Genomic DNA, 14,133 nt, shown 5'->3' on the forward strand with positions numbered 1-14,133 from the left:
TAGATCTCCTGAGGTCCCTTTCAACCCTAATCTTTTATGATTCTATGAACGCAGGACCAAGTTGGTGCAATTGTCTCCAACTGTTCAGCATGAGGCAAGGTGGAGTTCAGGAGGAAGTCATGGGGATAGCATAGCTCTGCTTTCTGTATTTAATTTAATACATAGGAGGACTCCAGTGTCAATACTAGGTCTTACTGAGTGTCCATTCTGTGTACAAATGCCTTGACATGATTAAGAATCAACAGAATATGCAATAACATCAATTTAAAAACAAATACCTCCCAAAAGAACGAGCCAATTCCAACCACAAAACAGTCACTTCTCCAAAGCTTCTTTCCAAACCTGTGGACCTTGCACTTCCCAAGGTAAACACCACATCATCAATACTGGAAATAAAAACAACCCCCAGTTCCACAGGTGGACTGGCTGATGCAATCCTATCCTCACTCATTCTACCATTTCAGCCTGAGGAAGAGAGAAAAACATAGTAGCCTCCTCTTAAACTTCTTTCAGATTCATTCAGCAAATTCCAAGAATCTTCTTTAAGCCCAGCAGAACTACCCAATGCATTTTCCAGTGAAATTTTTCATAACAAATCCCATCCACCCTGATTTTGCACATACACCAGTGAAATGCATCCACTTATGAGATAAAAGGCAGTAGCAAAACAGTGAAGAGCCCACCAGTGGAGAGAAGGTACATTTTTGGCCAAGAAACTTAAGATAACTCTTACTCCCACATAAACAAATTACAAAAATGTAAGCATTTTCCCTAGGGCAATAAGTATTGCTCCTATTTTACAGGTGCAGAAATGGAGGCACAGATGTGAAGTAAGTTGTTGAAGGTCATATAGTGAGTCAGTATCAAATATAAGAACGAGAAATGTCATGGATCATTAAATGTCCACACAGACATCTCATCCAAAACACACATACATAGTAAACTGCTTGGTACTTTATATCCTCAAAAGTTAGCTGTCTGGATTTGAACCAGCAGTCGTATGGCAAATAAGTATTTTTAATAGTGCTTAAATATCTAACCAGACACCAAGACCACTTAAATGTGTGCCATCCTGAAATATGTAACTAAGCAAAGACCTGCAAAATTACTTAATATTCAAGTTATTCTTAATAAACTAAATATCCCATAAGGTTTCAAATTATGAGAGGCGCACAAATATAAAAACTGAAATCAAGGCCCCTCATAAAAAAAAGATTGTGCAAAAAAGTTACAGCCAAAAGCTTTTTTAAATTATTTCAACCAGAGGTCACTAAAAGTTGACTGGAGAAAACACATCCAGGCATTGCATCTTGTTTAGTTTTCTTGCTGTAGACTGGAAAATATGACAGCTTTCCTAAGTAGCTTTAGCTACACCTTGTCTTGTAATTTTAAGCAGACATCTATCCCACTGCTTAATCCTCCTGTAGAAGAGAATTATTCATACTGGAAATTGGATACATTATCTCAAAGACAATAACTTATTCTGGACAACATGCACTATTTTACTGCCAGCTTGCATTACTAAGTCTACTTCAGACTGGCAAAAACAAAAAAAATTAATTTGTTTCACCAGATCAATACAGAATGCAAATACTATAACAAAAGTAGACACCGTTGAAGTAAACAACAGATACCTCCCCCCCCCCAAAAAAAAATCCATCAGTAAAACATTCTTTTGTGCGTAAAATATACTAAAGGATCATTTCCTTCCCTTCCTTTTTCAAATTTTAAAGAAGAATTCACAAACAACAAACCTCTCTGTTAAAAACTGAATTTTCAAATTTAGTGTCAGCATCTTGGAGTAACAATCTAAACTATATTCAAATTTTGCTTAAAAGGGACACTGTCAGACTCTGTGTTCTGTATATAATAGTCTTTCCAGCAGGGATAAACTGACAGAATAGAGGAAAACATTAAACTGTCTATATAGAGTGTTGTCACAAATTGCCTATAATTGTAAACAAATTGAATATATAGGTTGCTTTTTAACCACACTTCTTAGCAAATCACAGGTGCAATTTGCAACAAGAGAGGTACAATGTTTTTAAACAAATGTGGTCATCAAGCTGATTGTTTCATTTTAATAAAAATGTAAAACCACCATTAATCATCTTACCCTGTGAGAGAAATAGGTGTGGGACATTATTTTGTTTTAAATCCTGTAATGTGGAATTGGAGTATTCCACATTAGTTTATCTACTGAGCACAAAGAAAAAGGCATCTTCTGTCTCTGCCTCAGAACATTTACTATCTAGAATGACACTACACAGTGAGGAAATACAAAACAGTAGAGTGAGGAAAGAGAAAAAAAAACCACAGCAACAAGATTACATAATTACTCAACAAAAGCATATGTAGCAACACCTCTGAACTTCTTATGCTTTTAGGTACCAGGTTCAATACCCACAAGCTAGTTGTGACCCAAAAACATAAACCTTTACTGCTCCAGCCAAAGGACCATGTCTGTTAGCTGAGGTTATGTCTACACTGCATCTTATGTCAGCATAATTTATGTTGCTCAGGGGTGTGAATAAACCACCCCACTAAGCAACATAAGTTACACCAACATAAGCGCTGGCGTAGACAGCGCTATGTTGGCGGGAGAGCTTCTCCTGTCGACATAGCTACCTCTGCTCATATGACCCTGTCTACACTTACCTCCGAGATTCGGCAGCAGTCGACAGGACTTATGCAAGTTACGCAAAAAACTTGCATAACTCCCGTCGACTTCTCTGCTCCTCTTCCGCACCCCGTCTTCACTGCACTGCGCCAACAGGAACCGTGTTCCCATTGACGCAGCACTACACCACTTGTGAAGGTGGTCGTAGTACGTCGATTTCTGGATCGACTGAGCGGGTCTTCATTGACCGCTCAGTTGATCCAGAGAAATCGATCTGACGGCAGCAGTGTAGCCGTAGCCTAGAGCCTGCACTAGTTAAGCCGATAGGAGAGCTTTCTTTTATCGGCTTAGAGCAGCTACATTAGAGAGCTTATAGTGGTGCAGCAACTGCACCACTGTAAGCTCTCTAGTGTAACCGTAGCCTCAGATAGTAAAAAGATACACACACACACACTCTCTCTCTCATATATATAGATCTAGTCTAGCTGCTAGAGGGGCACAAAAAGCCACATTGTGTTAACATTACAATATAGGTGGGTCTTAAGGAGGCCTCTGAAGGAGAGTAGTGAAGCGGAGTTGAACCTAGTACCAGTTTAAGGAATGAAAGGCATGGAAAAATGGCACAGAGATGATTGCTGGAGAAGCAAATGAATGGGGCATCAAGGTTTGTTATCATTAGTGGAGCAGAGAAGTCAGGACCAACACAATAAGAAACAAAGTTGGATAAGTAGGCAGAGGGAATTATGCAGAGCCTCAAAGACCAGAACAAGAAACTTAAACTGAAATGTGACGGACTAGGCAGAGCCAATGGAGAAATCTACAGAGGGAGGAGAATGAAGTGGTCAGATTTTAAAACAAACATTTAAGTTTACACTACTGTCATATCTCCCTGCTGAATAAGAAGTAACATTTTAAAATGCTTTCAGATGTTTCCCGTTTAATGAGAATTATGAAAACAAGAACAAAAAAATATAAAGGAGTAGATGAACATCCAACCTGAAGACAGCTAATACAATAAGATAGGCTTTTTTCCTCTCTAAACAACAGATTAGGAAGCATCCAAAACTGAAACAAATTTAGGTCTGACTCTGAACACACTTAAACACATGAATACCTGTAGTCATGGAGTAGTCACACTGACTTCTAACTTACTCATCTGTTTAAGTGTTTTCAGGATCAGGTCCTAAATACATGCCAGGTTTTTCTAGTATTGGAACTTTAGAAATTTAAAATATTCTATAAAGGATTTGAACGATTTAAGAACCTTGAATTTAGCACAAATAAAAAAATTTAAATAAATAAAACATTCTGTGCAAACTAACTTGTAAAATAATTCTTTCACAATATCACAAAACATTTGACAAACACCAATGAAGTCAGGAGGTACAAGATACTATAAATGAATCTACTGTGTTGCCAGAAAATAAATAAATTGGCTAATGCTAATTCAACCCAGAAACCTGTGACATTTAAGGATCAATTTGCAGTACATTCCTGTGACTAACAAATACAGGATGAAACTTCATGATGCAATCTCTCAACTCAGTGGTGAAGAACATGTACCACATGAATGGAAAACATCATATATAGTGCCCAACATTTAACAGAGAGAGGTCTAATTTTCAGCTTCTTTCCTAGAATTTTAAGTCCTACATTTGTACTAATAAGAGAAGCATAACATTTGTGTATAGAAATGTACAATATAACAGGTGAGAATCAACATGGTTTCACACAATAAGTCATGTTATAAAACACTTTTTTTTAATTAAAAACATTGGTCTACAAAGTGGTGAACAATGGATTTAATACTCTAGATCTGGATTTTCGGAATGTTTTTGAAACAGTTTCACATGATGGATTACTGTATCAACTCTAAATATCAGCTAGGCAATAAACAGAAGGATAAAGAACTGATTAGTAATTAAAAACAAGATTAAATTAAAAGTGTGTATTATTTGCAAAGGGTCATACATAGCAAAGTTTTACAGGGTTCTATATTAGCACCTGCAATCTAGTATTTTTTATTATTTACATAAAGTTATTACATGTAAGAATTAAGTAGGCAGGTAAAAGTTAAAATGGAGGAATGGTTACATCTCAGAAGAATGCAACTCTGTACTAAATAATTCTGATTGATTACACAAATGATTAAAGAGATACATTATTAAAGATTATGTGTATCACAGTAAAGTGATATTCTTGAATAGAAACAAAACCCAAAACAAGCTGTTTAAACAAAAGGGGTTGAACTGATAGACATAAGATTCAAATTCTCAGTAGGATATGCAGCAGTAATAGGATGCTGGCTTATATCAAGAGGAACATATGATTAGGCTTAACAGAATTTTTTTTTTATAACTGACAAATATTACCAATGCCTATGTTTAACCATTTTTATCTGTTTAGATTTTTAGTAGAACAACTTGGGGGCGGGGGGTCAGAAAATAATTATTTAATGACAGTACATATTAAGATTTAAGAAGTCAAAGCTTCAGACCTTTAAAAACAGAAACTATCAACATCACGTTGAAATATACGCATCAAACACTAACACATTATCAAGCCACGTTTTTCCTACTTGCCTATCTGTAAATTTCAATCATCACTGATGGAAATGTTATTTTCATTCGTCTGTGTGGATATAGTGAAATTGACACTTAGTGGTAAAAATCAGACCCTTCCAAGCCTCCATGCCATACATGCCGAAAAATATGGGCAATGGCAAGCTCTTGCCTATCTAAAGTGTGACAAAACCTGAACTGACAACACAAGCGCTGAAACTAGCGAAGGGTTTCTCTGAAACCAAAGCCGCTCCGTCTGAGGGCGCAGGGTTCAGGCCGCCACCAGCAGCCCCAAGGAACCGGCAGCCGCCTCCCCGAGCGCCGGGCGCCCTTCTAGGCACCGCTGACAGGGAACATCGCAGCCTTCCCGCATCTGACAGCGCGTTGTGAGGAGCCAGGCCCGTCCCCGTCCCCCACATGCTGAACGGCGCCGGGAGCCCTGGCGGGGGCGGAGGAGAATAACCGCCATGGGCTCGTCCCATGCCCGGCTCCACCAAGGGGGCGGGAGAGGCCCTGGCCTGCTCGGGCTCGTAGCAGCCGGCGCGGACAGGTTGGCTCCAGGCCGGCGAGCCCCAGGGCCGAGTGAGAGCTCAGCTGAGGCGGGACAAGCCCAACCGCCCCCCCCCCCTCACCATTCTCCTCAGGGTCGGGCTGGGTCTCGGCGCCGGCTCTGGCTCTCCTCGGGCCGGGCTGCTCGTGCTGCGGCGGCGGTGGCGGGGCCTGTCTCCATCTATCGGGGCTGAGCTCGGCGACTGCGGCGGGCGGAAGCCGGGCGAGGACAGCGCTCCAGGGGCGAGGAGGAGGAGAACGGGGCGGCGAGGAAGGCTCGAACACGGCTCTGCTCCGGGACCCAGCGATGGCGGCAGCGGCGACCTCCCGGCGGCTCCTTCTCATAATTGTGTGACTCCCCCAGGCCGAGAGAGAGAGCAGCGGCGCTGCCGCGTCAGTGCGCACCGCCCCCGGGGGGGGGGGAGGGAGGGAGGGAGGCAAAGGCCGGTCTCCCTCCGCATCCGACCCGCTGCCTCTTCCGCGGCCCACAGCCCGCCCGCCCCCGTCCTCTCCCAGCCTCCCTCCCCGCGCTGCACCGCCTGCCCGCCGCAGGGCTGAGGCCGGGTCTGTCACACGGGCCCGTCAGCCAGGGTCACCCGAGGGACAGAGCGCCGCCACTACACGAGGCAAACGCGGCGGCGGCAGCAGCTTCTCCCCGGCGCACTGCGGAGCCGCCCTGCAGCGTCACGCGCGCCCTCGGCCCCCGGCCTGAGCCGGCTTGCACCGGCCTCTGCAGCCAGCCCGCCTCGCTGATCTCCGCTAGGGAAAGTGCTGGGAGGAGGCGGTGGGTCATTTGAAAGACAGCCCTGGGCTGGCAGAAGAAGAGCGGCGCTCGCTGCCTGGCCCGCGCACAGCTGTCTTTGGAGGCAGATGTGCCCGAACCCAGGGGTGACCAGATAGCGAGTGTGAAAAAGCCGGAGGGATTGTGGGGGGAGGGGTAATAGGGGCCCAGGTAAGAAAAAGCTCCCAATACCGGGCCTGTGCCTATAAAATCAGGACATCTGGCCACCCTTCCAAGCAGCCACTTCTGCCCAGCTGAAGAGGGCTGCGTGGCCCTTACAGCTTAAGGATCACAGCGAATTGGCAGAAAATGGAGGCTTGTCACCCACATCTTATCTTCACTGCCCGCAGAGAGGACAGATCCCTGGGCACGTTGGGCTGACTGCGTTGTGCTGGCACAGTTACTCACTGCTGTATATGGGATGAGGAATCATATAGATTAGAGATACTTAGCAGGTCAGCTAGTCCGTCCCCCCCAGAAGTGACACTGTGCTTGCTACAATCAGCTCCTGGTTAGTGCAGCTGCCTAACGCTAGCTGTAGTAGGCTCATTAGGAAGAAAAAAAACTACAGGGCCATTCCAGCAGGCTTGTACCTCACACTGCCCTTGGAAAGAATTCTCCATGTTCCCCTAGTAGGAATGACTGAGCGGCTGAGCTCTCAACCTCTGGAGTGAGGAAACACCTTGCATCAGGCTTTAGCAATTTAACTTCTCTTGTACAGCATAGCTGGGGCTCAAAGAAGCATTTTAAAACTAAAAGGAAACTGAAAGGTGGCATGGGGATTTGCCAGCTCTTAAACATGGCAACCTGTTCTCTCACAGTGTGTTAGAAACCAGTATAACTGGAACCATGTTATTCAAAGGCATGTCTCTTAACTCAGTTCTTGATGGGGCCTAGCATACCTAACAAAATTTTTAACATTTTTTATGCAAAAATAGTACTAGCTTTGGGGAATGGGTGAGAAGTTTTAGGACTGATCCCTTGAGGCACTGGTGGCCTGCAGAAAGTAGCTGTTCTCAATTCTATTGAAGTTGCTGCACCTCAAAGAAGTGGTCAGTACACCAAAGAATCAAGCCCTAACTGCTGTATTTCTCAATGTTTATACAAGTGCCTCCCCAAAAGCAAGTCGCTAATATACATCCAGAAGTTCATAAAGCACAATACAGTTGGTGTACTTCAAAAGTGAGCTATGGCATTCAAATTATTTAAATTGTGTGTGTTTTTTTTAAATCTAAGAATCACTGAAGCTTGCCCGGCAGGTTACACTCACCTGCTCAGATAAGGGAGAGAATCGTTCATTAACACTATGTTAAAGAGCATGTTACTTGTTGAACAAAATTTGCAGTACTATGGTTGGAACTTTTCTCCTTATGAGCCCTGATGTGTTTGTACTGTAAATTCTTCAGGAGCGGAGCTTTGTTTTAACAGACAAAAAATAAAACTAGCACACTCTAGAATCTATACCATTAATTTAAAAAGAACCAAGAATTTTATTATGCATTTCCATGGTAAATCCCCTTTAACAAATCTCAGACTGGAAAAATGTGCAATTTATTTCCAGGAGAGAGCAAAAACCACGTTTTCCATTAAGGTAGGCAGAAATTAATCCTGCTGCCCTGAACATAGCAAATACTAAATGGTCTAGCGAAACCTCACTCTCTGAAAACAAATTTCTAACATTACTGTTATGTTAACTACTGACTCGCCTAATCCACACATTGCAGTACTTTCCTTCCGGTGACAAAAAGCAGTCTGGAGGCAAACCACAGATTCAGGAACACTACGTATTTACTAGTTATTATTTACAATGCAAAAACACGGAAGTTATTACAGAAGTGGACAGAGTTGCAGCTACCTAAGGACTAGATTTTGCCACTGTTACTTACGATGTGTGGTACATTCAAACCAGTGGGACTCAGCATGAGTAAGGATAGACGATTCGAGCCCTAAATGGTTAAGCATACCTACTGCAGCAGAAAAAATAAAGCACTTTTTCAGGAAATTGATTCAGATTCCACAAGAAATAAACTCTGATGAAGAGTAATTATGTGGAACTGATCAGCAGATATTTCCCTGCGTTAACACTGCTGAAGGAGGGTAATGATTTTTCAAGGTAAAGTTCTAGTAACAGAGACAACTATCTCTGAGAGTAATAGTGGTGGATAGCACTGTGATGACAAATCCATGGGCTGCAAACAACAGGCAGATTGCTGTAAGAATCACACAAATGGACAGCTTGGAACAAGCATCCTGATTCTTCAGCTTCCAAGTCACACGTCTCTGCCGGTTGAACTGCGGGAGAACCGACTGCTAACAGCAGCAGTAGGTCTAATCCTCTCTGTGGACCATCACTCATTCCTACTTCCCAAGCTAGCACATAATGCTGCATCAAGAACTGGCAGCAACAGTTCTGAACACAAGAACTGGAAGATTTGCCACCTCAGCTCCTCAGTGCTGCCTCCCCAGCAGAGACAGCTGGGTGAAACTGACAGGAACGGTGTCAATGTTATTGTAACCGATGCGCTGAGTGAGAAAGCATAAAGGGCAGCGGCAGAGGCAATCTTCCAAGGAATTTCAAGGGCTTTCCAAGGGGAAAAGCACCAAGAAGGTGGAATTCGCACCAGTGTGTACGTACTTTGGACTCCGAGTGTCTCTATTCTGCCTCCTCCTCGTTTGTTTCTCTCTCTCTCTCTCTCTCTCACTCATTTCCACAAGTTTATACCAAGCAATCCACGTTTTGGTTATGACGATTAGGTGCACACTCCTCTTCACACCGTATCATTTTGGGCTAGTCTTGCTTATTTCCCATGCTCATAGCACGGGAATACAGACTTCGGGGGCTTGATTTAAGGAAGCGCTGAACACCCCCAATTCCATCTAAACTCAAGAGAGGCTCTGGGAGTTCAGAACCTCTGAAAGTCAGACCCTTAGTACAGGCGCATCCACTTGTTTCCTCCTGACTCTTTCCCAGCGTACCGCTTCACTGGCTCGAGTATTTAGTGTGAATGAATGCGCTGCCTTCCCCCTCCTTTTCCACTCTAAAGTGAGTCTAACAAACCTAGACAGCTTTGAGCCCAGGGGACTGACGTTCGCCATCTGCTGACTTGAAGACAATACAATCCACACAGTCTCTTCTCTCTGCACAAGGCATTTCAATGTGCCGTAAAGCCAAGAGAATCAAGAAAAGGCAGATAGCTAGAGGCCAAACGAGAACATTGATTGAGACATTCCTGTACAAGCTATCATTTTGGGAGAACGTATCTTGAGGCCAGGAATAAGCCACACCTTTTTCCTACTGATTCTGCAAAGTTGCAATTAGATTGACAACCTAGTCCTTTGCTATTTAAACAGTTCGTGATCCGCCGAGAGATTGTAACTAAAGGAGTTAGTCTCCCTTTGTATTTCGCCATTGCTGCGGAGGGAAAGGGTCCCATTTGTGTGAGGCGGGGGGAATAGCGTGGAACCGATGGTAGGAGGCCCAAGGAAGCACCATGCCTCCTTTCATCCCTTGAGTTTACAAGGATAGACCACAAATCAGTAGAGTGAGTCACCCGGAAAGAGTAAATTGTTCATAGATCATAGATGAAACCGTTGGTTTTTATCCCTTACATTCAGACCTCTTTTTCGGGCGCTAAGGAGAATTACAGTGGCAGGTGTGAAAGCAAACTCCAGAATGCCTTAGAAGGTTACACATTCACTCGTTCTGATTAGACTGAGTGTTAATGGCTTTCCAACTACGATGCTAGTTAATTCTAGACAGCGTTTTTTCTTCCAAGTGAAATGTCCATCAGCTGTCACCTGTGAATAAAGGGAAAATAATGAAACGTCATTTTATATTCTACTGAATTGCACGTTCTTTATCTTGATTGCAGTCTACTCTAATCATTACATTCAAAATAGATGCTTTATTCGCTTGAATTAAGGTATTTTTCTTTCTACTTTTTTTAAGCTCACTCTTATGTCTGAAAAGCAAACGATCAACCTGTCACCGACCGTTTATTCTGGGCAATTGTTTATATTGTAATTATCACCGCTACTAGTGAAACTGAAATATAGCATCACAGTGGTCTAAACTACTTGCCATAGATTTAGGAATCTCATACCTACTAGGATTTACATCTCACTAAACGAGTTGTAACTTGATCTCACTGCAATAAAAAGTGCTAAGAGATAATAAGGAGGCTCTTTAAGAATGCCCCTTGTCCCAGGAATGCAATATAATCAGAGCAAGCATACATAATTTAGAAAAAGGTTGCTTCACTGTTCTCAGGCTCATGCAGAAAAAATACTGAGTTTCCCATTGAACGACAAATGGAAATTCCTTCTGATGATAAAAGAAGAGGATAATTCATAAAGTAATCTGGTTTTGGATGCATGACAAGTTGTACTTAGTGTACATTTCAAGTTGTTGAAAGTATGTGCTGGTATGCAAGCAGTTAAGCCAAACACAATTGCTAACTGATAAGGAAATCAGGTTAATACCCTAACCAAGGTCAAATAGATTCTGTGTAGAAACAATTTTTTCCCCTTATTAGAGTCATCCATGGCAGAAAAGGATAATTAACCAACCTCGTTTACTTTCTTAACAAGGTTGAGTTTCCAAGCCTTCTTCCCCAAGCACATATTTGCCTTTCCCATTTTATAGGTTGGTCACTTTACAATAAGGTTTTTATAGGATACATACATAGAGGGATCATTCTGTTATCTTCAGTTAATTCAGAGTCTGATTATTTCCATTGTAATTCAATTGTTACTTTAAGCCTTTGTTCAAAGATATGTCTGAACAACATTTTATCTTCCAGTTTTGATATATTGGAAAGGTTGCTCTAATTTAGAGCTATTTATGGTATTTAGCTATGGTAATTTATGGCTATTACAGTTAGCTGGGGATTGTCAGAACAAGAGGACTCTCTGACTACAACCCCTTTTTCAAGGAAAGGCTCTACTCTGGGGGCTGAGAAAAGGATTAGTTGCCAGACTCACTCTGCACCTACATCTTTGGGTGATTCCCCGTACATTGGACCAGAACCTTAACTGCTGGAAGTTAGCATAGCTCCACTGAAGTTACACCGATTTAGCTGTGATTCTGGGACATTATAGTTAATTATACCTGAAAGTGCTTGCCATAGTGGTTAGTGGGTGGGAGTTCTCACCTTGGTTGCCAATGTTGTTTGCCCAGCTACAGGTTTCGTTTGTTTTTTGCACAAGGTTGGTTTATTAACAAGGTAGCAGCAAATTTTTCACATTGTGACAGTTGCAGCTTCACAACAGAAAAAAGGCAAGCTTGATTTTTCAGAGTGAAAATTTAGAATTTGTAGAATATTGCAGAATGCAGCAAAAATCATAGGACCCAGGATTTTTTTTTCATTCATAGCATTTCGTCCTATTCCTGGAATTGAGAGGGGGTTTTGGAAGAGATATTTTCCACAAAATACACCTTCCCTTATGAACCAAACAGAATATTTCAACAAGTTACTATATGACATTTCAAAATTAGGTTAAAAGGGAAACATTTATCAGTCCTAACCATAGCTTTCACTATGCTTTTTCAGGCAACATGAAGAGTTCTAAATTGAGGATTAAGTCCTGTCCCACTGACTTCACCCTCAAAGTATATTGGCAATTAAACAGGTTTAAACCTGCTAATTAGCTATTTCATTTATATTTATACCAGGTTTTGTTTTCTGGTATACCACTGACTCCAGAGAGAAACACTTTGTTTTCAAGAGGTCCCAAGGGTTCAGCAATATCCATCTTGCACTAACAAGCATACTTGAAGATAACAAAAATAATCAGTGTGTGAGCAAAGGGTTTGTTTTTAAAAATCCTTTTAAAGTAACAAGTGTTTGAGAGAGGTAGATTGGAGAAACAAACTATAATAGCTGAGATAGTCAATGAAAGTGTAGAGAAAATTATGACTATTCCAAGTTAATTAGAATGTCTTAATATGTTTTTTAAAAAGTCACATACTACTGATTTAGGCCCCAATATTGCAAACGTTTAACACACGTTTAAGTCTAAGCAACGGGACTACTGACATACTTAAGCTTAAGCATATGTGGAAATGCTTGCTTTCACCTTTAGATGCAGAAAACACTACATTTGAGCAAAAAGGGAAATAGTTATTAAAAGAAGTATAGGGGGATTTCCTCACAGCAGAGTTAACTCAGGTGTTGCCCCTTATCCCCCTTCTGTCCATACATAAAACCCTTTCACCCACATCTAATGGTGTTTTCATGCTAGCTGACTCAGCCCTCAAGTACTGCTTTCACTCTGGGTGGTAACCCACCCACTTTGTAGCATGGACATATTTTAAACACTTGAGTGTTGCTAGTCCTCCATTGTCTTCTCACAATTCCCCTCATGTGCTCAGAAGCACGGACAAGTTCTCCCATGATTCACTAGGAAAAAATTATAGAGTGTCTCATCTTACTGCAGTAGAAAGAACCATAGGATATCCTCTCAGAAATCTTCATGACATACATGGGTGATTTCAACACTACTGTGGACCTAGTAACGTGTGTGGCTGCTCATACACCCGAACTAGACAAACCCAGGTGCTCAAACCAGGTTAAGTCTGTGGTGAAGACAAACCCTCAAATGTGCTAATAGGAGGGAATATTTACATTAATTAGCAAGGTAGTGCTGGGTGACTTGCAAATGTGTACACCCTTTTTGCCGAAAATCTGATTTTGAAAGAATGCAAAAGCTAAGTGGTTTTGTGGCAGCAGGTCACAGATATTTCATATTACTCTCAACAAAGCATCACATGGTTTGCTTCTAACTCAATTCCCATAATATATCAAGAAAGCAAAGAGATGTATTAATTAAAGGGCTTATTTGGGTCAAACTTCTGTGACAAAAGTAATTTTCATACTTCTGTCTCATAGGAGCACCACAAGGATTTACTCTTCAGTCCATATACCATTTATGTGAATCAGTGAAAAAGGGGAACAACTCACTGGTTTGCTCTCTTGGTCCTCAGTGAGTTGATTATTATTAATTTGCATTACTCTGATAGCTATGGGGCATCACATTCTAGGCACTGGATAAACACAAAGTAGGAGGACAGTCCCTGCCCTGAACAGCTCACTATTTCATATAAAACAAGACACAATGTGGGTATAAGTAGCAGTGGGACTGATGACAAAGGAAGTTAGTTCCCTTGTCAGTACTGATGCTTCTTCTCTTATTCTGCATCTCTTGGCAGCTCAGGTAAGAAAATATTTTTTACTCTCTTGTATGATTGTCTATAACTTCTTTTTGAAAAAGGAAAAAAGCAGCAGCACAAAGGAGAAATACCTGTTTACTGGTTTTCTGCAGCCAGTCACCATAAATCCATGATGGATTGGTTTCCTAAGATATCCAATCACCACCTTCTGATAGCGGTCTTAAAGGAAAGACTCCTACCTTGTCTCTCACACTTAATCAGAATAAATCATAGCAGATCCTGAAAACATAACACAAATTAAGCGCAAAGTATATTACTTTTGAGCTTTTAAGTGTACCAAAATCAGGAAAGTTGGTTACAGTTCTTACTGCAAGAGTAACTCAGGCCTCTCTTGTATTTGTAACATGGTTAATGTGTTACTCTATAGGCCATTAACCTTTCTGTCAAATAT

General features: G+C 41.8%; 1 protein-coding gene across 2 annotated transcripts in view; it reads right to left on the bottom strand.

Annotated features, from left to right (window-relative positions):
* Window positions 1-5,935, bottom strand: part of TRPM7 (transient receptor potential cation channel subfamily M member 7) — a 109,075-nt gene extending 103,140 nt beyond the window's left edge. The window contains exon 1 of one of the 2 annotated variants that reach the window (XM_067555764.1): window positions 5,814-5,935. In XM_067555764.1, the coding sequence (XP_067411865.1) occupies window positions 5,814-5,816 (3 nt within the window). In that variant the 5' untranslated portion in view covers window positions 5,817-5,935. The remainder of the gene's footprint in view (window positions 1-5,813) is intronic. The other variant, XM_067555763.1, reaches the window with a different exon arrangement.
* Between the last annotated feature and the right edge of the window lie 8,198 nt (window positions 5,936-14,133).

This window comes from Emydura macquarii, unplaced genomic scaffold (genome assembly GCF_026122565.2).
Source record: "Emydura macquarii macquarii isolate MOO-44397 ecotype Brisbane River unplaced genomic scaffold, CSIRO-AGI_Emac_v2 contig_1644, whole genome shotgun sequence".
Taxonomy (NCBI): domain Eukaryota; kingdom Metazoa; phylum Chordata; order Testudines; family Chelidae; genus Emydura; species Emydura macquarii.